This window comes from Lethenteron reissneri, chromosome 23 (assembly GCF_015708825.2).
Source record: "Lethenteron reissneri isolate LAM-NWPU_2019-01 chromosome 23, ASM1570882v1, whole genome shotgun sequence".
Taxonomy (NCBI): Eukaryota; Metazoa; Chordata; class Hyperoartia; order Petromyzontiformes; family Petromyzontidae; genus Lethenteron; species Lethenteron reissneri.
Window position 1 is genome coordinate 11,282,209 of NC_083801.1, and position 26,434 is coordinate 11,308,642.

Below are 26,434 nucleotides of genomic sequence, written 5' to 3' on the forward strand. Positions count from 1 at the left end.
CGGGGCTGAAGAGGGAGCCGCCATCACGGGCGAGGCTGCCGTCGTCTGTGCGTGTGAGGGATTTACGCGGCGGCGGCGGCGGCGAGGTTTTTTTTTTTAAAACTCCGAGTCGCATCTGTTATAATTAGTCGGCACGGTGGAGGGCAGTGTGTAAAGAAGAGCTGTGTGGCTGAACGAGTTGCCTTGCCCGGGTCCTTCCTGGCTTCGCCACGGTGGCTTTGCTCTCGACATTTTTTTCCGCCCTTTAAAATTGGCACGGCTTTCGCTTCTTCTTGGTCGTGTTGTTGTTGTTGTTCACGGTGGTTTCGGCTGATTGTTAGTGGTCGTGGTGATGTTATTGTTAATGTCGAAATGCGGCTTGGTGTTTTTGGTGGTTTTGGTTTTTGAGGAGTGTATCATCTTGAGCGTGTGGTTGATGTCTCGCTGGGCCCCCAATTTTTGGCTTTTTAAATGCCCTCCACTCTTGTCTATGTGGCAGAGTTCATCGTGTATCTTACCCCCCCCCCCCCTCTTGTTTATATGGGCATACGCGTGTCTCTTGTAGTGTTTTTGTACACTTAGTCAAACAAAATCCGCACTTTGACTCATCCCTTTATTTCTTGTCCCCAAATGTACAGTTGAATGTTTGCCGCAAGACATTGTCCGTGTAATCGTAGACTTAACACGTAGGCATTCGCAACCAATATCCATAAATACAGGGTTTTTTGGGGGTTTAGGTCGCGTAATGTATAAATGTGTGTCGTTTAACCTGCGTTCGATTGTGGCGGGTTGAACAAACACCTATATTTACTTGATCTAACAAAGAAACCTGGGTTATGGACGTTGACTTCTATGTTTGAGTACTGCTACATCTTTACCATCTTATCGGCCATCCTCATTGCTGTTCATACCGAATTGTTAAAAGTTTAGTGCTGTGTTTAGTGCTCGGGGTTTCTGATTGTTTTGTTTAACCAGGACAATATACTGTATCACCCTTTTTACTTTTTAATACTTAAGCTAACATAATAAGAATGTGACCGACAGTTTTTTTGCCAATCGCAACGTATATGTTAGAGGCACGGAGTACTGTACTTGTATCATACGTTCATATTGGCTGTTGATGCGCAGCAGATAATTGTTATGATGTAAAGTATAATTTCCGTTAAATACGCGTATCCAATGTGTGCTGTGTTTGCAAAACAGTTACTCAAGATATCGAGATAGAAGGCCCTGAAGATATTTGCGCCTTAGCAATGCCATAAGACAGGGATGCGCAGGACATTTGAATCCAACAAGGTAACAGTGTTGTACCTATCCTTTACCTGAAGGAAGTACGTCAACCTAACTTAATGTGCTTTTAAATGCGTAACCACCATGTGGTTCTGTGACTTTATTTATCACACCCTTCTGTACATTTGAACGTGGTGGAAATGATGTGCGTTCTTCATAATGTGTTTTGTTGACGTTTTTAAAGTTAATTTAAGCGTTCCATTTAAAATCGTGGTTTAATTTGGTTACATTACAATTTTAAATTTTCCATTAAGTCCATTTTTGTTGTGGCTGACATTTACCAAGGTCAATAGTTATATTATTTTCCCCGATTTTAAAATTAATATAAATTCAGGAAGTCAATGTAATTATTATGATAAATGCTATTTAACTACTGTGAATGTAATGTTCCTGTCATTACTTCGGGTTACTTTGTGATTGACCCAACAACATGGGTCATTGTGGGTGCATTAATATAGTTGATTTCATAACGGTACAATCTAATTCACTGTTTTGACATGTAAAATAAAAGCATTTTGTTTATCTTACTAGTTTAGTGAATTTTGTTCCTGTTACGATAATTAAATTACAATGTGCAATTTAGTATTCAAATGCAATCTTAAACCAATTTGTTAAAATAACTTTAAATATATTTTGCTATAGAAGTAATGTAACATCTGTGCCATTTAAAAGTTTCCCGCAATGTTTATTTCCCTATGACCAAATCACCTGGAATGGGCCTGATATCATCAAATCTTGGAAACTAAGCAGGGTTGAGCCTGGATAGTACTTGGATGGGCGACTACCATGCAAAACAGGTGATGTAGGCTGTGGTGCTATGCGGTGGACAGGAAAAGGCAGTGTAGAACAACCAATTGTACTGTACATGTATGCAACCCACTTTCACCAACCTACATTGCCCAGCGTAATGAAGTGTGGATAAATCACCCCCACAACTCGTTTGGCGTGGAATAATCCTCCTTTAATATTGGATTGACAAAGGGCTGGATATGAACATTGTTTATTTGGGAGGGCACTGCAATGCGTGGTCCCAGTGATCTAAATTTGATTCCTGTAACATCTGTGGCATGTGAAATAATGTGCAATTCTAACATCTCAATCGAGACCAGAGAAACCAGCTCTTGCATTTGCTGTGAAGAATGGCCATTGCCTAAAACTTCGCCTGTTGTATATATTTTGTTTAGAAGGCATTATTGACGAAGGTGAGTTTTTGTTAATTGTGCTTGTGCACCACTGCTAAAGCAGCATCACTAAACAACTCCAATTGGAGTTGGCAAAAGCGGGAGATGCTGTTGTGTTAAAGGCTCACCGCACATTAAAATGGAAGCTTGTTTTCACTATCCCATGTGGTGCGTTCGTGTGGCCCTTAGTCTTGGTTTCTGATTTTTGTATCATGGGGTTTTTATTATTGTATTATCAATTGAAAAATACCCATTAAGTATATTAATCAGTATTTGTTATAAATTAAATATAACTCGGCCAGCCAACGTGTGTGTAGGGAAACAAACTACAGACTGGTCTAGATGTCTTGTGACCCCCCCTCAATGAATTGACCCCGAACATGCTTTTTGTTGGCATATTCATTTCTGTTTGAAATAAACCTTAAAATATATCACGTTTAAAGGCTTAAATGGGGGTCACAAGACAGCTGCACCACCCTGTATGCAATGTAGCTTATGCATATTATTGTAGATTACATTTACTAGAATATTAGGTTTATCATTTGCATACATCTGTATTTTGATTCTTGAGTTCAAATTTGTTTTCTCGGGGGAAATTATAAGCAATCGTTAACTTCTGTAATTAATGATGTGCCTGTTTTGGTGGCCCTTTAATTATACGCACAGCTGTGCTTATGGCCAGGTGTGATCTGACCCAAATAAACTACTGTACAGGAAAGAAAATGTGCATTTTATAGGCAGTATCTGCCTGCAACATTTTCCTCATTGTTATGTAGTAGTAATATTATGTTTACTACCTGATGAAAGGCTTACAATGTCGCCATTCCCTAATGCCTCAATACATCTTGCTGACGCACATGAGCTGATCTTATAGCTCCATCTCTGCAGTGGTTCGCCTTGTCGAGTGTTTTTTCCTTTGACTGCCACTCGGCAGTCTCATCGATCTCGAATCCTTTCGAACAATACAGTATGTCCTTCCCAAGCCAACTTAAGTCAGACTTGTTTTTAACCTTATGTATATTGTATAATCCACTTGTTCCTCCTTTCTGTTTTCCCCCAAATACATATCTATATTTGTATTTTTAATTGTTTGTTTAACCAGTCCATTTCATGTAAATGAGGTAACGTACCGATTTAAATCTTTCTTTGGGTATTTTAGTGTGCTTTTATAAATGAATTATTTATCCCCAAAATGACTATCCTGCTCTCACTTTACCTCCCCATCATTGTGATCCAATCCACCTTCACTAATTGCGATCGATGTATTTTTTTCCAGTTGTGTTCCTCCAAGAATTCCTTAAGAATATTTGTACATGATTTTAGTTTTGCACATAGTACTGTACAGTATTTATCTTTCCCTTTGTTATAAAAATATATTCTCTTGTAGTTTATTACCAATGGTTGTGTATGGAAATATGTAATTTTGTAAATGACAAGTTAACTGATAACCACTTGTCATACACAACATAATTTGAGGAGTTTCAGGTCGTTTAGTAAGGAAAGTTCATCGGTCATGATCAATCAGCTGCTGGATGAAGGCCTATCCGTGCTGTTTCCACTTCACGATCATGCAACAATCCATTTAGCACATGAACTGGCTTCATTGCTCCATCTCCCCGGTGAACATCCTCTCCTAAGTATTCCTTTCTGTTGCTTATTCTTTATTCATCCCTTCTAGATATGTCCTACCCAATCATTTAATAGTTAGGATGGTGTCATTAACCTGCCTGTGTTCTCCAATACATGTACTATATTCCTCTTGTGTTTCAATGTTATTCCAAGCATGTATCTCCCATGTTTCATTGTACACTTTCCAGTTTTAGTCTTTATTTTTGTTGAAGTGCAGCATAAATTTCTAGCAATTTAAATTAACCTTTATTCAAGCAATAGATATTTGTTTACTTCCAAACACAATTAGCTTTGAATGGTGTTAATTGCTCGTTGCTGTACGTATTGGATACAAGGCATCCTGAAATACCTGGTTTTAATTTTAATGCACGTGTATGCACATCTGTATTGTAATGAAATGCAATATATATTACTGTACCTGATAGGACTAAATATGGAGGATTTTGTGTATATGTTTTTATTCTTGTATACATTTGCTCAACCTAACAAGCCATTTAATGGACTTGATTAGATAATGTTCGATTATAATAGATTTTTTCTTGATGCTTATCTAAATTATGTTACGTTCTCCTTGGGCATTGTGGCTTACATCTTCGGCCTGGCGATAATATTTTTTGTATTTCTACTGCTTAGTAACATTTATATACTATATATTAAACATTGCTAAAATGGTGTTTTTATTGCGTAATTATCCAAACTGCGTTAGAGTTGGTTAATTGCACTTAATCTCGGACATAGCCACATTATGTAATTTCAGGAAGCTATGTGACCAGCTGATGAAATGTTGGTGCGCAATCCAGGGCTGGAAACCCTACATTTTCTGTATTGTGTTGTGCATGTACAGAAAGTAAACTGGATTCACCATGGTGCAACTTGTAGTGGTGAACAAAACTGTCGCCTTGTAAAATGAGTGTCCTACGGTATTAAAGCCGAACACTCTAACGTATTGTAAATCTTATTATTTTCATTTTGTACAGGTCTGGGTGAACAAAAGGGAAGAGCCTGTTAACAGAAACTGGGAGTTGCGGAGCACTGGAAGGGACGTGCAGAGCCAAAGGCCATCTTACACAAATTCTGTCAGTCAGAGGCTTGTTGGCATGGGCTGTTCAAGCAGCAGAGCGGTAGGTCTGTACAAAGGTCATTAGTGAGCACGTTTATTTGTTAAAGTGAATATAAACTGGTCTTTTATGTTCATTCTGAGAGAAATATTTGTTTAATTGACATGGACCCAAAACACGATCAATTGTCTGTTTATCATGTGCGTTAACGGCCTTTTGTCATTCCACTCCTGGATGAGGGCCTCCCTATGCTGTGTGGGTTCACGGGGGGGTGGTGGGGGTTGACCACACTTGACCGTGGTGGTCGGTGTGTGAAGGTATTTTCTTAGTCGGTCATAAGTAGTGGAAATCTCTTAAACTTGCATGCATGAAATGAGTTATCACACAGAAATTAATGTAATGCACTGCAATATACATAATGCATGTCTACATAATGTATATTGCAGTGCAATATAATGTAAACGTCAACCTATTTGGGTACAACAAGCAAGATTTTATGAATTTCCACTACTACATTTTTACGAACATTTTAAAAACAATGTATCTTTTCGGTTTTCGCATCACAGCTATCGTTAGAAAATAACACTTTAATATGTAATTTGCATAGAAATGTTCCCCAAATTACAATTGTAAATAAATGCTTGTCACTACGTTAAAATTGTTAACGTAGTAGGTTCATGTATGTCTAACGTTACTGCTTTGTTAAACTAACACTTTATCTAACAGACCCGATGTTGATTTTTTTAAACCTATGAACATTACAAAACGGGATATTTATACGACTGTCGTAAGGGAAAATTTTACTTCTCACTTGGGCAACGAGATTCTTTGCAGAGTAATATGATTTAAAGCTTAGTAACTGGATTACTGTCAGATTTCATAATGTCAGCACTGGTGCAGCTTAATCTGTATGGAATATTGATGAAGCTTTCAAAAAGGTTGTGTGGTTATTGATTTGTATACTATGTATTGGAGTTCTAGTCAACATTTTTTTATATTGTTTATTATAGAAAGTGTTAGTTTTTGTTCCAACAAATGGAGTTGTGTAATATATTTAGACTTTTTTTTCCATAGCCTTGATGCACAATGTTTCTCTACCATATTCCATAAAATAAAGGCATTCATATGTTGCCACCTTCACTCATGCCCAAGTAAATTCTTCATTGTGCTCCATGACAGCTGTCTCCACGTGACTCGGCTGGCTCTCGGGACACGGCACGCATGGACAGCCGTGGCAGCTCGGCTAGATCGAGCCGGGATAATGGTCCTGCTGGTGCCACAGCGCGTCAACTCTCTCCACACGAGGAGCTCTCGAAGCGGCCGAAACTCCTGTCTTCCAACTCCGCAGCCCCTCTGCCAGCCAACAGTGGTTGGTTGCACCCAGTCGAGTTGTTGCATTGTAACAAGAAAGTCTACTTGAACACCTTTTGACAGAATTAAGCTTAATATACCTTCTGACAATATATAGTAAATCTGGAGGTAGTTAAGAATATGAATTGAATGGATATTTTGTAAAGTGTTAGTACACTCTATCCAGAGTTTTTTTTTTTCTTAGAAGCCACAGGGAGAAATGTTCGACTGGAAATATAATTTTCATAACATTTGTTTTTGAAGGCCCAACCTTACAAAGAAGACCAGTGCCTTCTGACAATAGCTTGCCTACCGATGCCTCTGGGATTGGAGATGCAACATTGCCAGGACATGGAAGGAACAGAGAGAACTTGACATCAAGCAGGATCTATCCTTTGAACCACAGGCCACGGACGTTTGATTTTGGTGAGCATGTTTTTTGCCAAATAATTTTCTTGCAAGCAGCCACCTGTATTTTCATCCTTGTCTAATTTTAATAGACCTTGTGTTTTCACATTTTGTGACTTGTTTTTCCCTGAAGTATCACTTCCATCGTTCATAAACAGATTTTGTCTGAAAAAAAACTTCACCTTTTGAATTAAATGTATTGGAACAACCATTCCTTAAAACATATGGTTCCACCCTTATTCCAAATATGTTGTTTATAAATATGCATTCTAGGTGTGTACAATGTTCAGTGGTTATTTGATTGAGCAATGTTGGAAATTAATGCATATTCAGATTTTCTGCCCAGGGGTCCATTTCATATCACAACTCCCTCAATCCCATCTACATCCCCCTCCATACAACACCACGCTCGGTACTAAATATTTTGAAGCACAAATTGTAAAAAAGTAGTAGAGGTGGTTTCTCTTTGACTTTTTAAACTGTTTTAGGTGACGTGATCACTTCATGTAGTTCAATATCATATTTGGGACATAATTGAAATTTTTAGTCCATCAATTTAGTGCCGGATAAGGGCCTCTCCCACCATGTAATTCATGACATTTGTTGTTGGACTATTTCATGATACTGGTCAATACAAGTTGGATAAGCTATTCCTAGTCGCATGTCGGCATCCGTGGCTGGTAATTCAACTCTCGCCGCTGGGATCATAGCACGGTGCGCTACCCAACTGCATCACTCCTCCATTCAATAACATCACATGTAAATGTACCATTTGATGTTTTGCAGGTGGTTAGCAAACGGGGTACATTTTTGACCAATCTTTTTCCTTTCTAGATACGGAGCAAGACAGATTATCTGCTCACCTGGCTCAGGGAGCACGCCCCAGGCATGTATATAACAGACATGCTACTGAAGTAAGAGAACCCAACTACATAGAACCTGATTATATGTCAAGCCCATTACCCAGAGGCTACAGAGAACGATCGTATGCATTTCTGTCACGGAGGCAAACCAGTATGAATCGAGGTACCAATGAAACCCGCACGGCACGCACAGGAAATGACCCTGAGGAGCTTTCATCAGTACGCCGTTCATGGGTGCCATACTCTATACCTTCAAGCTCCCATCAAGGATCGGAATGCTTGCTCCCTCATATGTCTGTATCGGCTGCAAGCAGCAGGCAGTCTTCTGAGGTTGGGCATGCACAGGACATAAATGCAGGGGCATCGGCATCATCACGTCGCAACCCTTCTGGAGACGAACCCGCATTTTCTTACTTTAGCAGGGAGCCCCATACAGAAGAAGGGATTGATTTATCTCGAGAGAATTGGAATGAGAGTGGGCTGCGCAGAAGAACAACTAGTAGTAGGTCGGTACCACAAAATGCTGCTCCTGAAATAGAGGGACTAAGTGGTTTCGCAGATTCAAATTTACCTAGCCGTTGGGCAAGTACAAGGTTATCAGCAGCCCGAGATATTATGCATGACATGGAAAGGTCAGGTGTTTCTCTAAGATTGAGTGATTTAAGGAGAAGATTGCTGACGACTTCTGGAGGTGTGGGATTAGGAAGAGGAGAAAATGTGTCAAATCCATACCAAAATGTTTCTTCTTTAAGGACTACTGTTAACAATTTGAGAGCTGATAGGCAACCAGACAGACAGCCAGACCCTGTCCAACAGACTGGCTTCACAAGATTTGGAGCAAGGAGAGGAACTAATTCCCGCTCGACAGTTGAAATGCCTGCATCGGAAACAGAAGGCATTAATATCCAAAGTTCCTGGCCTGAAGGCAATGTGCAAAATGGGAATGTGGCACAAAATGAGAATTTACGATCAAATATGTCTCCATACTTGAGGGATGCAAGTCCAGTGCAACGGTGCATGAGTAGGGGCAGAAGGGTTCCTAGAGAAGAATCTTCAAGACCAGCTACTTATTCATACTTCCCAAATCTGGGCTTTGAGTCTCCAATAAGGCAATGGCAAGAAAATACAGATGATCTTCAAAGACAACGTGCCGATTCCCCCTATGTTAACACCTTTTCTTTCAATAATACACTTCCATATCGTGCATATTCAGCACCACATGACACTTCTGATTCCTTTGAAATGGATCTTACCTACATCCTAGATGGGGCATCTGACTCGAGTTCCAGTGCATCAGGCAGACTACAGAGCAATGAGAGCATCGGTACTAGTAGTGCTGGCAGCAGCTCTTCGGGGCCATCCCAAAGTAGCCCAGTTTCGACAGCATCTCGCACGAGTCGGGATGACGAGGTGCGCGTTCTGGGAGTCGTCCCGGGCTCCAGCTCCCTGCTTTTCTCCTTGTCTGACCGGAGAGCTGGATTTGAAGCCGTCGCTGAGGACAATGTCACCTCAACAGCTACAGCTCGCCACAGACGTACAGTGGGTACTTCTCAGCCAGTCACATCCCGACTGGGTACACATGAAATGTCATCTGCCCAGCTTCTGCCCTCTCGTGATCCTGAAAGGCTCCGGCAAATACAAGAAAGGTAAAAAAAAGTTATGGAGTCTCGTTTACAATTTTGCTAGCTTCTTGTGTTGATCTTGTGTTGTGCTTTACTGGTGTAAATGTTTTGCCTTTTTTATTCTGGTGTAACCTGTTTAGCGGTTATTTTCTCCCGACGTGTGTTCAGACTGCTGATGGAGGACTCTGATGAGGAAGAAGGAGACATCTGCCGCATCTGCCAGATGAGTGCCGTGGCTCCAGGCAACCTGCTCGTTGTCCCCTGTAGCTGTACAGGCAGCCTGCAGTATGTCCACCAGGACTGCATGCGGCGCTGGCTTGAGGCCAAGATTAAGTCTGGTGAGAGCCAAGTGCCATTCACTGATGCCCCCACTTTGGACGTGTGCATATGGGCACAAAACTTATCTTTCAGCACATTGACTTTTACATAGCATGTCTATAAGGCACTTTTTGGGGGGGAAATGGTTTTTCAGAATGTTTTCCTAAGTAATAATTGTTTTTAAAAAGGTGATGACTATAATTTTGTGTGACGAGGGCAGGCATTTGTAGGAAAATTGGCAACCTGCACATTGTTCTGCCTGAACACAGGTGCCGAGCTGTCGGCAGTGCTGCACTGTGAGCTGTGCAAGCAACTACTACGTTTTGAGGTGGAGGGGTTCGACATACATCAGCTCTATCAAGAGCACTCTGCCAATCAGGTCAGCTCTTTGGGCATTGTATATACATGAGGGAAGTGGAAAAGCCAAACCAGAGACATTTAATTTATAAAAAAATATGACCATCTACAAAGCTACATTGTTTATTTACATTGTATTGTCAATGCCTGTAATCAAGCAATCAATGTTTTAGGAAGAAGGTAAATGTGTGCATATTAATTATCCTAAGTGAAACATATGAGACTTTTAGCAGTGTTACTGATGCAAACCATGATTATGTTCATTGTGTTATAACCCCCACTTAGCTTTTTAACCAAATGTGTATCTTTGTATAACAGCGTGGTGATTACCAAGTTACAGCTGACATGAACAACAATCCAACACATCCTAAATTAAATGTTATTAGCGCTGTGGACCACTCCCTGATTTCTTTTTCCCCCCCCACTTGGCAAGCTGTGGAGCTTTTCATCCTCATAGACAATATATTCTGCTGAAAAGGATGAACGCTGTTGTGCATCAGTGAACAGACAATCCCAAATCTGTCTGGTCTGTACAGTTTGTGCCAGCAAGATTATATGACTGCGCATACAGTAGCACGTCTCTTTTGTTCTCTGGTAAACATATCACTGTCGCTATAAGATGCGAGCAGTTCAATTTCCAAGTGTATTATTTGCAAAGACCATGTAATGCCAAACGAACATTTCCATCATCTGGGTACCTGTGTGTGCACTGGCTTTTAGCCTTTTTATCCTTTCTTGTGCTGTGATAACAAATGTGGTGTTTTAACTCGCCATGATACATTTATATTGAAAAAAAGCTGTGTTTTTGCATACAATATCTTGGTTTATTTGCACTTTTTTATGTAAGCATTGAGGCAAACGGCTAACAATTTTCATTACCAATGCAATAACACTGCTGTCATCCTGAGAAATTACCAAAAATTGCATCACTGAATTTTACCCAATACAGTATTTAGTCTTATCAAAACTATAATAATGGATTCTCATGAATGAGAAATGACCAACATTTCTGGATGGGGTTTTGTGGGTCAAGCTGAGAACAGCAAGCTCACAAAGGTTTGGCTTTGCCTCTGGATGTGGAAATCTAGCTCACGATTTCAACAGTATTGTATTACCTTTCGTAAGCTAACCACCTGAATGCATTTCTTGTATAGTACGGCCATTTTAAGAACAACTTGAGATTTTGGTACGAATATTACAGTGCAAACGCTGAATTTGGAATCAGGATGGTGATGGGGTGGCGAGTTCTCAAGTTTTAGCTATTGCATACATTATCAATGACACAAAATATTGTTTCAGGATGACTTGATTTTCTTACCCCTTTAAGTTCTCTCCATGGGAAAAAAAATGGCAGCCTTGTGTATAACAGCTGATGAAGAGAGTGCTTTTTGTTCACAGGCCCAAAGTGACTTTGTTCACTCGGGGTTATACCTCGTACTGTTGCTACATCTTTGCGAACAGAGATTCAATGACATCTTGCGGAACCCTCGCGCTAACCGGGTAAGGCACTGAACATTTGGTACAATCTACGACAAATGAGTGTTAATTTGTTTCAAATAAACATACGGTGTCATTAATTGCAAGGGCAGAGTGTTAATTGGTTTCCATTAACCTGTTCCACATTATTAATTATAACAATGCTCGGTTATTTTTTATTGTCTTCCCTAATTCTCATTTAGTTTGTTTCCTACATATATTGTGCACATTAATGGAAAGTTGAAAAGCTTATTCCCTGCAAAAAGCATTCTTCTAACGAGTTTTTCAACATGCACTTGGAAGCTACATAAATATATAAAATGTACTTATCATTGCTGTAATTGTGTTTTGTAAAATGTGCACACCAGGTAAGTTTTTAAAATGTCACAAGGTAAAGGTAAGGATGAACACTTGCAGATGTTGATATTGTTGTTAGCTTTCATCAGGAACTTGGTTACTGTACATTTTTATATTACAGTTATTCCATCTGACAAGGTTGTTTCCACGGCTTCAGCAGGATGACCATGAAAGTAGGTTTACTATATTCCTGCCTCCACCATACCAAGGAATGTAAAAGGCACAAAGCATGTTTTGGTGGTTGACCCTTTCACAGCTGCTGTGTGATTTCCCTTTGAGTACAGATGGCTTGATTAGAATTCAGCAGGCACACCAGCAAGCTGTTTTCATTTTTTCTAGTTTAACAAGGACACTGGTGCCATGTACCTATTTCCAGCAGCATTATTGTCAATGTGTTTTGACCTTGGAAGCCCGTGGATTTAATGCACGAATCCTAGACGATTGGCCTGTTCAGAGAGCATTAGTATTTCTATGAACAGTGTAATATTTTCTGTGCTGCGATTGAAAATAAAGCATTGTCCTTTCAGTTTCAAAAGTAAAAGTTAATGTGGAAAAAAATAGTTGTTGCCGAATACTGGGGAAAATGTCTTAAGTTAGTGTGCCCTCGTACACAATTATGAAATGAACAGCATGCTTTAAAAGGTATTCAAGCTATTAAATCGCCCAAAACAACACGGTTTTTTTAATTTGCAATTGCTTAACCATTTATATCCCTTGAGATGAATGCATGCATCCTTTTAATTTGTATCGTTTTCATTTCCTTTTGTTATTGATATTTTAAAAAGTAATATCTTTAGGTTAATTTGCTTGTTGCACTTTACCGATTTCTGTTTTAAAAACATCTTCAGTGATTTAAGTGTACTGTTTGTGTAGTTGTATCCCCATAAATCGGTTATACATTTCCACTAAATGTGACAATGTTGATTTTAGAATGACATGCCTCAGAAGAAAGCCAGCCATAGGACTACTATATACAGTGTCCTAGTAATGGCATGATATCGGTACCATGCTACCAGCAGGAATTGTGCCATTTTGAATTTTTTTTGGTAATTGACATGTCATGTCTATAAAAGTCATAGCATATTGAAGTGTCAGTTTAATTGCATAACAATTATTATCCATACTTGTACATTACTCATCTTTTGCCCGCTGAATAATGTACGATAAAATGTGTATTTGAACCTTATGGCGGGACCCTGGGGTCCCGAATAAACAAGTCAAAATCGTAATTATTTTTGGCGACTCCGTCCCACCGCGCACAAACGCTGCGACCCACCTGGCGCGGATCATTCTGTTATGTCGTCCAAGCGCAGCGAGGACGAATGCGCAGAAGAGACAACGTTTAAACTTTGAGCGCATCGTGTAGAGCTCGTCGAGAGGAATAGCTTGCCGAATCGTTCGCCTTCAACAGACATAAAATGACGTCACAACGCAGTTTATACGAGAGCCGGGGGCTTATGGGACCCGGGGGTCCTGCCATAAGGTTTATTTGTCTAAAGGTGAACACACCTCAACTGCTAAATAAGTGTGTGTAAGATTAACATTCATGATGGTCTTGTTTATGTTCCTGCAATTAACTATTATGTAGAGGAAAGTGGGAAATATCTTTAACGGTTGTGTTTTTCACAATTTCATTACTTCTGTAAGTGAGACGAAAATTTCAGTTGTGTGAAAAGTGTGTATTTGAACTAATTTCACCATATGTAGCCAACTTCTAATCGGAGGTGTGGGAATGTTATGGGATATTGCTTTTAGTACTTTAGTTCTTATTTACTTTAGTTCTTATTACTGAATGCATTTTTGAGTCTTAAGGTGATAACAGTTAACGCTTTATCTAGATATTAAATTATGAATATGATTATAAGTCAACAATGTATATGATGAAATAGACAGTAAATGATTAAACAATGTGGGCATCCATACAGTGTAGGCATTATCGCAACAGGTTTTACATTAATTATAGGAACCTGGTGCATTTTAGTTAAACGTGTCCTTAATTTGATTGTTGTGAGCCACTTAAAATGTTCCATCACATCCAATTTCATGGCTGTAAGCAAAAGGTCACGTCACTGAGTTTTTACAGGTTTAATTGCATTCTCTGGTTGCTTTTTCTCTGCCAAGGCTCTGATGATGATGGTGATGACGACGAGGATGATGAATTCCAGGCTTTCAGAACTATCCTGCAGGATGGAACCATTTTGATTGCACGAAGCCGACGGCACCGAGATGTGTGAGGGAAAGTGCTGCACATTTGGAATCGGAGCTGCTTGGCACGGCTAATGTACGTAGATAAGGAACTAGTGATTGACAGAGCAATGACGTAGGATTTTATTATCATGTCAAGTTAGTGGTTTATGGTAGTCGATCAAAGCTCTACCTCTTTGTTTTGCTATCTCTTTATTTTAATCTAAAGTGACCGACTGCCTTAGCAAATTTTTTTGCCACCAAATGAAAAGCATTAATTCAATGGAAACACTCTATTCTTTACACCAGCCTAAAGTGTGTAATTCTTAGTGACTGGCATATATAATAGCACATGCTAATGGACCATATTAGTATGCTTCAATAAATACTGCATTTTGGCTGCCTTGCCCTGTAACATCATGAGGCATTAATTATGACAGTGGGTCTGGTTCTGCTTTTTTTCTTGCAGGCTTTATTTTTGCTTAATTCGCTCTGAAACATATCTTTAAAAGCCTTTTAATTTGCATATGTTTGGATTTTTAGGATAATTTGTTTGAAAGATAATTGTTTCCATTCAATTGTGTATGATCTATGTATGGATGCATATTAATATATTGTGAATGGTGCAAATGCAGAATAGTTGTAAACAAACATTTGTAACAAATCTGTAAAATGTTTGGTTTATAAAAGAGTTAATTCTGCACTACTGAACTTGTAAATGTATTTCTATGTGAAACATGCTGAATAGCAGAGGCTTGTTTAAAATGCAACGTTTTCAACATCAGAAATGCGGTATCATTTCACCTTTTTATTTCCATACAAATGTTTTTTGTGGTATGCAGAAAGAGGGAAGACTAGTGTCATGGTTATACCTTTTTGTTTTCAGAAAAACCATACACTTTTTGTGCATGTGTTAAAGATTTATAATTTTTGTTCGGAATGTGTGATCCATATGTTCAGGGTCTCTGCACATGTGCACGTAGGATCGAGTGCACTTGTGTTATTGTGGGTTTTTATGTTGGGTAATTTTTGTTGCGTACCAAATGTATGTTTACACTTTATTTGCAGTTACTTGCCTGCTTTATTCCTTGTATCTGTCTCATGGATGTTGATTTTAAAATGCAATAAAACTATGGAATATGTGTACTATATAATTTTTGAATACAGTTTATTAAATGTTACATTTGCCCACTGTTCATTTATACAATTATTAATCTGTAAATAGTTTAGGTCTTTTGGATTACCTTTTTTACTACCTTAGAATTATGCTACGCCAAGGTAGACGATCAACTTTAAAGGTGATTTGAAGATTTCGTGACTGCAGGAATCCATACTTTTTGGTTCTTTCGGTAAAGTCACGTAGGTAGAAAATAATTAAATAAAAAATAATATCACGACGTTTCAATCACAACAAGCGGTCGTCTTCAGGCGGAAAAAACAAATCCAGCAGTGGAACTGCTGAACCAGCGAAAGCTGTTACAACAAGGTGACATAGCCTGACAACCTTGTTGTTACACCTCTCTCGCTGGTTCAGCAGTTCTACTGCTGGATTTTTTTCTGCCGCCTGAGGACGAACGCTTGTTGCGATCGAAACGTCGTGATATATTTTTTACTTATTTTTCTACCTACGTGACTTTACTGAAAGAACCAAAGAGTAACTTTAAAGGTATTGAGTTTTTCTTTGTCTCAGGTATAGCATTAATTCTATAATTTATGTAAGCATGTGTGTGTTTTAAATTTAATGCAACAGTCTTGTGAAATGTGAATGGTTTTAAGCACAAGTGTTAAATTGGTTAATACTGGTTGATGTCGTCTCTGCAATGGTTACATTCCCATCCAGGAAAATAATACAACAAAATACATTTTGGCAAATGCCCTCGACAGTCGTCTACATTTTCAAACCAGTCACCCCTGCTAGATAATTTGAATGGTTGATCCAGTTGCGAATAGCCGATCCTGTTGGTCTTTTAATATAATTCTGATCGATTGGAATTGCATTTAAATTGCCTAATATGCTCCATTACCCAACCACTTATTTAAAATGTGTTTATGCATAAGTCTGGAGCAGCAACTTTTCGGTGGGTCCTGCATTAAAGTTGAGGTTTGACAAGTTCAATTTAATGAGTGGCATGTGGGAGAAAACCAGAGAATCCATACTTCAGAATAACCCAAAAGATCCTTAGTGTGGTTCACAAGTCCGCCTTTATTCTAACATCAGGTCCCCTCGCAGCTCGCTTGGTTTGCAAGTCTCATACAGTCACGTTCCACAAACCCTGCCCCCAAAATGCTCTTAAAGATCTGTACAATAAGCCTCAATAAAAAAGTTAAATAATTGTAAATCATATCAACTGGCTGGCTATCAATTATGCTAAATTATATTCAAGTTTCTCAACTAAAATTGTGATTTCCTGTAGTTTTTCTCTTGCCAAATAGAAACCGTTTTCACAATTGTGATTCTTTGCATCCATTATAAATTGGTGATTTATAAAAAATACAATCAGGATTTGACCCAGTGTTAATTCGGTAATGTTTAGATTAAACCTTGGTTAATCCAATTTTTACAAACCAATGCTTATTTCTTGATGCAAAAATCTCGATTAAATCTAAAAGGAACATTAATGTTTTGATTGAAATTTGTACGTGCACTTTGCAGACATCACCGCAAGACTTATTGATATTGATTAAAAATGTTTTTTTGAACATTTTGGAAGTAGGAAAATCAAGTTGCAATTAAAGGGATGTACTTGTATTTATATTTTTTTCAGTTGCCTTAAATTACTGTTTTTGTTATGTGATCTTTGAGGGAATATAAGGAATGAATGGCAGCTGGGGTTTGGCTGAAAGCAGTGCTTAGCAAACCAAACCTCTTAGCCAATTTAAGCAAGTTGGGGCGGTTGTGGCTTTTAACCCATGATTGATTTTGATAACATCCCCCTTTTTTGAACGCTATCTTAATGTAAAAAATGTTCAAGAGCACCCCATAATCTGCTGTTATTACAGTTTGCCACTTATCTAGTAAGGGGAGTGGGAAACAATGGTGGACAATCGACCTTTAGTTATGCCAATCAACTTAAGTGCTCTCTTAAATTGTTCATTTGGCATTCTTTGAGGTGCGTTATTTTTTTGCACTTTTATCACTGAAGACTTGATCTGAGTGTAATCCACACAGCAGATTGCGATCTTCCGCGTTACATGTTGCTACCTTAAGCACAGTATCAGATATTGTAGTCAAGGTTTACGGTAAAATTATTAAATTTCCATTGTGGAAATTTCTAAATACTAATTTTATTATAAAGGCTAACCACTTTACATCAATGGGTTTTATAAGGTGAAACTATTGTACACATTCATTTATTTATGGTATGCAAATCCGTTATGAATATTGCATGCGATCCCATTGGCAATAAGTTGGGCAAAGATAGGTTTATGGAATTAAAAGCTTGACACTGCATTGGCGTTGCACGGTAAATGTGGCAATAAGCAGCCTATTGGATGTATTGAAGACTACCTGTTTTATATGATCAATCAATCCACAATACGACCACACGAGAAAATGAGCACCACTAGAGGGCGTGCCCTAGGCCATTGGTTTTTCAGCAAGCGCGATTGTATTTAATGCATTCTCTTTTGTTCTTTCGATAAAGTCACGTAGATAGAAAATTAATAGATCAAGACGTTTCGATCGCTACACAAGCAGCCGTCATCGGATGAAACAAACCGCAGAACTCGTACATCAGTTCTGTTGTTTCACCTGATGACGGTTGCTTGTGTTGCGATCGAAACGTCATCTATTAATTTTCTAGCTACGTGACTTTACCGAAAGAACCAAATAGTATGGAATTCTGCAGTCACGAAAGCCTTGAATCAAGATGAAATGCATTCTTCAGGAAAACCTCACTCGAAGGCTGACCAATGAGATGTAAAAAAATACGATTTTGTGTGTAGGTCTCATTCCCTATCTGTTCCTATTGTCAATTGTATTGGTAAATTGGCTAAAATGTGGTATTGTTTAAACATTACAAAATGCAGTATAGTAACTACTATAAAACCTTGAGCAGACTGACTAAATGTTCCTCTCGTGAACTCCCAACAGAGACGGGAACGCATTAGCATGCACAATATAGGACATGAAGGGAGCACGGTTTAGTTGTCAGTACCGAAGTAATAATGTGTTTACAGTATTAGAGTTGAGATAATTGAGCTTAGCACGCCACCATTTCGTGTCGGGTAGTGTACTGAGCAATCTTCATCTCCGCAAAGGCACCGGGATGTGTGTACGGCAATGCGGACATGCTAGTTGGTTTGAGATCGTGCCTAGGTGTGGTGCATGGAACGCAAATTCATACACGAATCACTTGGGGTATAATGCATTGCAGACCATCAAACATCTCGCATTTCTTAGCTGGTCTTCCATCCAGCCATTGACTATTGTCAAGCACGGATTTGCTTACAGCCCGAAGGAAAACCATCGAGCGTGGTACAGTCGACTTTTTATCACCAGGTGAGATTTGTTTTATTACAACGTAATGTGCAATGTTTCAGCTGGAACACCCCTTGACACATTTGAAAGGGTTGTCCATCGACACATTATTTTCTTTGAACCTATCTACGTGACTTTACCGAAAGACCCAAAGAATATGAATTACTGCAATCATGAAAGCCTTAGGTCAAAACATAAACACGTTAAACATTTTACATCCATAAATGTAATTTGTCTTGGTCTTTGGTAGATATTTTAATGATGTGTATGAATAATAAAGTCTAATTTAAACATTTGACCTTCAAGAAGAACGACCCCATGGAGCTGCAGATGTGACACGGTGGTTGCGTTGTGGGTTTGATAGATCTGAAAAGTCTGCGTTGTCGGTGCCACTTGGTAACGCGCGCATCACAATTACATGCCACCAGGTGGCGATGCCTACCCAGTGGTGACGCCTGCGCCTGCTTGCACACCATGAACCTTGAGTGATGACACTAACATTGTTTTTATTTGAAGCTTTCGTGACTGCAGGGATTCATATTCTTGGTTCTTTCGATAAAGTCACGTAAAAGGGAAAGAACCAAGAATAACATTTTTTTGTTCCTAGGTAGTAAGTGTTATTTCCTAATTGCTTATACCTCTAAAGTGCATAAAATGTCTTATTCCCCACAAACTTTGATTTTGTGACCAGGACGGTGATATTTTGAAATTTACCTAGTCTCAATGAGAACTGGCAAATGTCTTTTTGTTTACATGAAGTCAGAAAAAAAAAGCATGAATCAAAATGCACATGTATTTATACTAAAGTAATACAAAAATGACTAGAAAAGATTTAGAAGTGAGTATATAGTTTTTGCGAGATTTACCATTATACTGTAGATCACTTTAACGAATCAGCCCCCAAATGTAGTCTCCCATCATGTTCTCGTTATACTGTCCTTGGTAGCGGCGTTCAAAGTCCAGTATATCCTGGTGGAAGCGCTCGCCTTGCTCCTCCGAGGACGCTCCATTGTTCTCCTTGAATTTATCAAGATGAGCATCAAGGATATGGACTTTGAGGGACATCCTACAGCTCATTGTGCTGTAGTTCTTTACCAGAATCAACCAGCTCCACATCGTTTTCGACCTTGTGATTGCCCAGGAAGCCACGAGCCGCTGCGACAAAGCTAATTCTAGATTTGAAGCTTTCGTGACTGCAAGGATTCATACTCTTAGTTATTTCGGTAAAGTCACGTAGGTAAATAAAAGCTGTTACAACCCGTTTTCTCCTTACTAGTCAGCTTCTTGGGGAATTCATTGCACTCCAGGATCTTCTTTATCTGTGGTCCGACGAAGACACCGGCTTTGACCTTTGCCTCCGACAGCTTGGGGAAGAAGTCTTGAAAGTACTTGAAGGCTGCATAAGGCCCAATTTGATGTGCAGTGGTGGCATCGGCACCTCTCTGGGGTCCACCAGTGGCTCCCACTTGACGTTGTTCCTCCCCACAGAGAACTTGGTCCGCTGTGGCCAGTCCCGCCTGTGGTAGTGCGCCTTGGTGTAAATTTCTATACTTTTTAGGCATAAGCAATTACGAAGGAACACATACTACCCCGGAACAATAATTGTGTTACATAGTGTAATAGACTATAATTAAAAACCAATGGAATATAATTTAAGGGGACAACGACAACTTAACGTGGTTTCTGAAACAATCTCCGGAGCCCTGTGCGAAAAGAGGTGTTTTGTTGTGGATATTACGGGATATTTGTGTTGTGGCAGCTGGAATGGAACACGTGCTCGTGGTGTTTGTGTTGTGTTTCCAGGGCAGTGCAAGGTATAAATAAGTATAACCCGTAAAAACACAATTTTTCACTCTAGATCCTTTATATGCGTGGCGGCTAGAGTCCTCTCGTCCTCTGGCTTGAGATGGCTGCCACCTATGGGTCAGATGATTGTCTGCAGTATTAAACAATTGGTAATTAAATATTTAATTTGTTTTCCCTAAACAGTGTAAAATTTATGAAAAAAATTTTCACGAACATTAATTGTCTCGCACAACGAGTGTGTGCAAAATGTCAGCTCGATTGGATCACGGGAAGTGGGTTAAAACACGACCGAAAGATTTGCACGGTCGCAAGCAAGCAAGCAAGCACGCAAGCAAGCAAGCGAACTTAATATAAAGGATTTAAAAATGCACTCCAGTACGTCAATTCTGACGTGACATCCGCTTATCGTCACCATCCATAATCTCTCCACTCCTGGATGAAGGCCTCTCTAAGCTGTCACCGCCGTTAATGTTATCGCTGTGCAATTCTGACGTGACATCCGGAGCTATGAAATCAAGCGAGTTGATTTCACAGCTCCATCTCCAAGGTTGACGTACTTTTGGTGTGGTTTTTTTTCCTGCCACTTTTTCGTTTCTCTTGACCATCCGTTTTTAGGGTGTGTCCTGCCCAAGCCAACTTGCTCAAGAGTCAATATGATCTCTCTAACTGGCGCATGTTTTCCGGTCCACGTGTTGCTCTTTATGACTCTTAGTTTTATTCTGAGTGTGCACTTCCCTATGCTTATTTGTGCACTGTTTAGCTTTTTCTTGTCAAATTTTTTGAAAAATATTTGAGTGTCGGTTAAAAACTTTGCATGCCTCATCCTTGCAATGCGTACGCTTTTGTCACTTTTGTCATTCCAATGTAGCTGTGTACTTTTTGTGCATTTTTTTCTAAACAGTATTTTAATTTAGTTTCTGTTATGTATTACTGTATATAATATCTTGAAAGAGAGGTGTCTTTGCCTATAACATCTGGCAATTCAACAGCAATCATTAAAACAAGCCTGACTGGTGGTGAAACGCTGTACAGTATATCTAAACCGGTCCATAGTTTGCCGGTGCTGCATCAATCCTCCCGAAACTAAGCACTCGGAGAAGGCTGTGGGGCCGATGTGATATTTTAAAAAATGTTTACGTGGAGAGACAGATATATGGAGACATACAGTTTGCGTATTTATTTAGTAATTTAGGCTTTGTTGGAATTGCCCTTTTAATTCCGCTACCGCGCATAACATTGTATTACTCCAGTCTTGTGCAATAAAACGGTTAAGTGCATCAAACAAACATTTGGTGGCGCTCATGTTCATTGGCGGTCTTGGGCCATTGAACATTTCTGTGATGGGGGAGTGGACCATTTCCCAAATGCAGCAGACGCACCCTAATGCAACAACAACGTATACTGCGTAGTGTATTGAACATTGATGCAGTGGCATTCCAAGTGTGCACAATTTCCATACCACTACCCCTCCAAAACAAGCCGCATCATGCGTACGTTTTCGTGACTGTGTCGCGTCATCAAATGTGGGACTTAAATGGGCATAAGTACTGTAATATTATGGCGTAAAATACACTCGGAATTAACGGAGGGATGTATTTAATTTATACGTCAAATGTAGGATCCTCCTGACAATGTTTCTTGAGACACGGTGAAGCTTATATTCGTGAATAAAGGACCAAAGTAACCTTAATTATGGAGCTTTCGTGACTGCAGGAATTATTCTTTGGTTCTTTCGGTTAAGTCACGTCTAAAAATAAAATAATAAATTAAAATAAAAGCATATTACGACGTTTCGATTGCAACACAAGCAATCATCATCAGGCAAAAAAGAAAAAGCAACAAAAATCTAACTAGAAAACTATAGACAGACATACAAGCAGACAGACATCCTCTTTCTGTGTGTCCTTGTGATGTCTGTCTGCTTGTATGTCTGTCTATAGTTTTCTAGTTAGATTTTTGTTGCTTTTTCTTTTTTGCCTGATGATGATTGCTTGTGTTGCAATCGAAACGTCGTAATATGCTTTTATTTTAATTTATTATTTTATCTTTAGACGTGACTTAACCGAAAGAACCAAAGAAGAATGACCAAAGTAACGTTAATAGATGCCACATTTAAACATTGTTCAGAACCTGTTAATGATGCAACAATCTCTTTCAGATATGGGTCCAAACCCCTTTAAAAGTGCATAACATAATCTCTGAATCGGGACCTTCTCTATACACATCTGATAGGTTATCCAGTATTGATTCCAGCAAGCATGACTACTGATGACACCGATTGTCAAAAACCGATTCAGAGTTTACTTGTACTGTACATATTAAACTCGCACCGCTGAAAGAAATCACTCCCAGGAGGTCATGTGGCCAATGGAATGTGTAAAAAATACCTTTGTTTTTTTATGTGGAGGAACAGATATGGGAAAGAGGTGCATGTTATATATATATATTTAAAGACGGTACTGCAATGTATGCTACTCCGGAATCAGTATGAATTGCAGTATATTGTACTAAATAGACATTTATTCCCCACTCCCAGTGTCATAATGCAATTCTGAAGATTTCACTTGGCTATTTTATTTCCAACCATAGCATGCGTTGGCAGCTCTGCTATCCCTTTATTATATAGGTGAAGGCTGGGTTTTTTTACATTTTCTACCAGTTAACGGAAGAGATGCAAACACCCCATTATTATTGTACTTATGGGTTTTGTGGAATGTGTTGCTGTTAAATCGCAGACTGTAGCACATAAACTAAACAACTCATCTTAACCACGGTAATGTGAAGGACCCATATCGCGGATACTATTTTAATATAATACATAGGGTAAAAACGCAGATGACCGTGGATAATAGGACGAATAGGGCCACCGACCCCACAGCTCTGATGGATAGGAATCGCGTTTAATAGTACCGTTAACAAGAGGAGGTCTCCTGTAAAATAGTTGCTTGAGAAAATGCAATGCTGGTTGTGGCTGGGCAGAGCAAGCATGATGTGAACCAAGCCTGGACGTGTGTGCGGTTGACACTGGGGAAAGCAGAATATAAATAATGGTGAACAATTTAGAATGCGAATAGGACGCAATGTCCGATCGAGGAATCGAAAGCGCAGAGCCAGAGCTCGAAGTCGATAATATGCCAGTGTGGTCAAGCGAGAGATTGGACAGGTTAGCCCCGAGCTGCTGTTTGAAGGTGGATGGCACTTGGATACTGCGTGTGTCAAGTGGGAGAACGTTCCAGGCGGCTTGTGCATCCACGGAGAAATGCCGCTCAGCCAAGACAGTCCTGGTTCTGGGCACAATGAGCAGCAGGTTAATCTGAACTGGGCAGAATGCGGTGGTTTGTTGTGATCAGTGGAGAAGGGTGGAGAATGTGACAAGACACACTCATGTCCAAACAGAAATACTGTAGTTCGTCTGTGCCAGTCCCTTGACCCTGTTTGTTGCTGATAGCCATTCTGAGAAACAGTCCCTATTTCTAAATACCGAGCAGAGAAGACTTCCGTTATGCCTGCATGCCTGTAATGCGCAAACCGAATCAACAATATTAAAAATCGAGACAAGCTGTAGTGACGGATAATAGTGCCTTGGCGTTGTTTATTTGTGTACGGTGCTTGAGTAACAGCACTGCACGTTCACTATTCTGGTAAATTGCCCGATGATGCTGGATGTAATTTCCAGCGAAACATCGTACTAAGAAAATTGTAAATGTTGTGGATTCACTCTTCAACACACCGGTGGGCTAAAGTAGTGAACTATTTGTCTTTTGTCAACGTGACACATTTTTTACTGATTGGCCGTGTCGGGTCGTGGAGGGTTGCGACACATTTATAAATAACGCGATCTAACCCAAAAACCTTTATTATGAATGATATTGGTCGCGAAAGCCTACGCGTTAAACCACATTCCTACATGTAAGACATTAACCACACAGCATCAATCAGTTGGTTTATCGCCACTACTGCCAGTGTCTTTCTCCTGGGAATGCAATGCACATCAAACTCAGGTATACAACAATTCTTTAAAGGCCTAATATATGGTATATAGCTAAAACATAATGGCTTGAATTAAATAAATTGAAGTCAAGGCTTGAGAAAATAACCTGAGAGCTATGGAAAGTCAAGTGTAATCACTCATCTCAGACTCTGAACTTGACATATCATGCTTTCAGTGATGCATCTCATTGACAATTGTCAACCAAGGCAGTTTGCCTGAAGCAGCTCCAAATACCATCTGCTTCGTCTGCCACCGTCATGTCTACATGGGGACGAGGCTGTTTGCCTCCTGCGTTTTTCTAGTTCCTAATCTTATATTCCGGTGGTACAGCATGAAGCTGACACCCGCTACCAAGTTCTGTTCATTTTCATTAATTTAAAGCATATCTAGTGTGGAGGCTGTAACTTCTTGTGCCTTGTATGCTTTTTTTTACAGTTCTCTTCCAGCTTATGAACGTGTTGCAACCGTCTTCTGAATCTAGCCTCCAGGCATGACAAGGATTTGTGCTGTGTTTGGAAATGTCGGTGTTAGTTGGCTGCAGTTTGAAAAAAATTTTGCCCGATAGAAATATTACATCTAAAATGGATCGGCATGACCCGCATCTAACGTTTCTCCACTTCACGCTTCCTTAAATTTAAAGTGTATTCAAACGTGACAATAATATGCGTTTATACTTCTTACATTTTGCGGCAGATAGTGATCAATACTTGGGTGTAAACTGCCGACAATCGTACAGGCATTGTCATGTCGACAGTGTGCAGATGGTAGAGGCACAGCCCAGCAATTGCTCGCTCACACCACTGCTTGGCAGAAGCGCTCCCACTCGAGGACGCTCAATAGAGCGCGCTCTGGAGAGTATTTGGCCTACTCTTCCACGCTTGACAATGCGTATTAGATATATAACAATTGATCGATATGAATCAGGCAACCAAATGTATGAATTAAATGGCATGCGTATTGAGGGTAAAACATTAAGGGGCCGTCCATAAATGACGTCACGCACCTGGGGGGGGGGTCACATTTGTGACGATGTGTGACGAGGGGGGGGGGGGTTGAGAAATGTGACGTCACATCAAAATTCGCAACTTCAAATAAATATAGACAACACGTTCTACTTAATTAAATACACTTTTTAATAAATGTTTTTTCCTACAGCATCAGAGTGCAGCGCCACATTAAATAATCACTACGACACTACGATGACAATCGTTTAAAGCGATTTGAAGCATGTTTTATTTTTTTGAGGGGGGGGGGAAGAGCTTTGTGACGTCATATTTGATGGGGGGGGGGGGGGGGTCTGACTTTTTGTGACGTCGTGTGACGAAGTGGGGGGGGGTCAAAAATCGTCCAAAATCGCCGGACGTCATTTATGGACGGCCCCATATTCTCATAAGGGTGGTTCCCACTGAGTATAAACGTAAGAACTAAGTTAAATATTAGGCAGTGAGGTAAAGACACAGAACAAGACATATACGATTGTAAAAACAATACGTTCCGTTGACCAGTTGTACATTTTTATTCAACGGTGCTTTTGTGTAACGTGAATACAAACACAATGTTGCATGAGTTCGCTGAGTCTTGCAGTGGATGTAATGGTGTGGGCAAGTACACACATTTTACTGGTAGGAACCTCCTGGTTACACCAGCCCACAGGGGATTATTGTGTCCATCCGTTCGTCGTGCATCCAACAATGGGAGGGGTGGGGCTGGGTGGAGAGGGGAGGGTGGGAGGGGCTGGGTGGGGAGGGAGGGGCTCGGTGGGGAGGGTGGGGAGGGGCTGGGTGGGGAGGGAGGGGCTCGGTGGGGAGGGTGGGGAGGGGCTGGGTGGGGAGGTGGGGAGGGTGGGGAGGGGCTGGGTGGGGGGTGGGAGGGGAGGGGCTGGGTGGGGAGGGGCTGGTCACCCCGTGGTGCCCTTATAAAACTCAACGTTTAACCTACTCACGCCGGCTTGTGCCCGCCCTCACAGTCGAGCATATTTGCGGAATACACCACGCCGCCGTTGTCCCTGGCCATTGACCGAGCAACCCAACGTTCCTACCAGCTCCCTCCGCAGGAATGTGTTTGTCAACCATTTCCTGGCCTGCC

General features: G+C 40.1%; 1 protein-coding gene across 13 annotated transcripts; it reads left to right on the forward strand.

Annotated features, from left to right (window-relative positions):
- Window positions 1-15,218, forward strand: MARCHF7 (membrane associated ring-CH-type finger 7). 13 transcript variants are annotated; one of them, XM_061557164.1, is made up of 12 exons: window positions 17-53; window positions 1,183-1,275; window positions 2,020-2,066; window positions 5,057-5,200; window positions 6,317-6,506; window positions 6,752-6,913; window positions 7,730-9,404; window positions 9,549-9,718; window positions 9,968-10,077; window positions 11,454-11,555; window positions 12,010-12,061; window positions 14,010-15,218. In XM_061557164.1, exons 3-12 carry the CDS (start codon window positions 2,043-2,045, stop codon window positions 14,120-14,122), a joined length of 2,742 nt encoding a protein of 913 aa, XP_061413148.1. In that variant the 5' UTR covers window positions 17-53; window positions 1,183-1,275; window positions 2,020-2,042; the 3' UTR covers window positions 14,123-15,218. The 13 variants fall into 13 exon arrangements, with proteins under 13 accessions (XP_061413152.1, XP_061413156.1, XP_061413157.1 ...); XM_061557166.1 differs by having other exon boundaries at window positions 24-53; window positions 1,183-1,270; window positions 2,018-2,066; XM_061557165.1 differs by having other exon boundaries at window positions 27-47.
- Window positions 15,219-26,434: the final 11,216 nt, after the last annotated feature.

Excerpts from the sequence above, each read along its gene's own strand:
- MARCHF7 (XM_061557161.1), top strand. The coding sequence starts at position 1,249 with ATGCGCAGGACATTTGAATCCAACAAG. Across the intron at positions 9,405-9,548 it reads CTCCGGCAAATACAAGAAAG|ACTGCTGATGGAGGACTCTG; the intron begins GTAAAAAAAAGT and ends ACGTGTGTTCAG. Across the intron at positions 9,719-9,967 it reads TGAGGCCAAGATTAAGTCTG|GTGCCGAGCTGTCGGCAGTG; the intron begins GTGAGAGCCAAG and ends GCCTGAACACAG.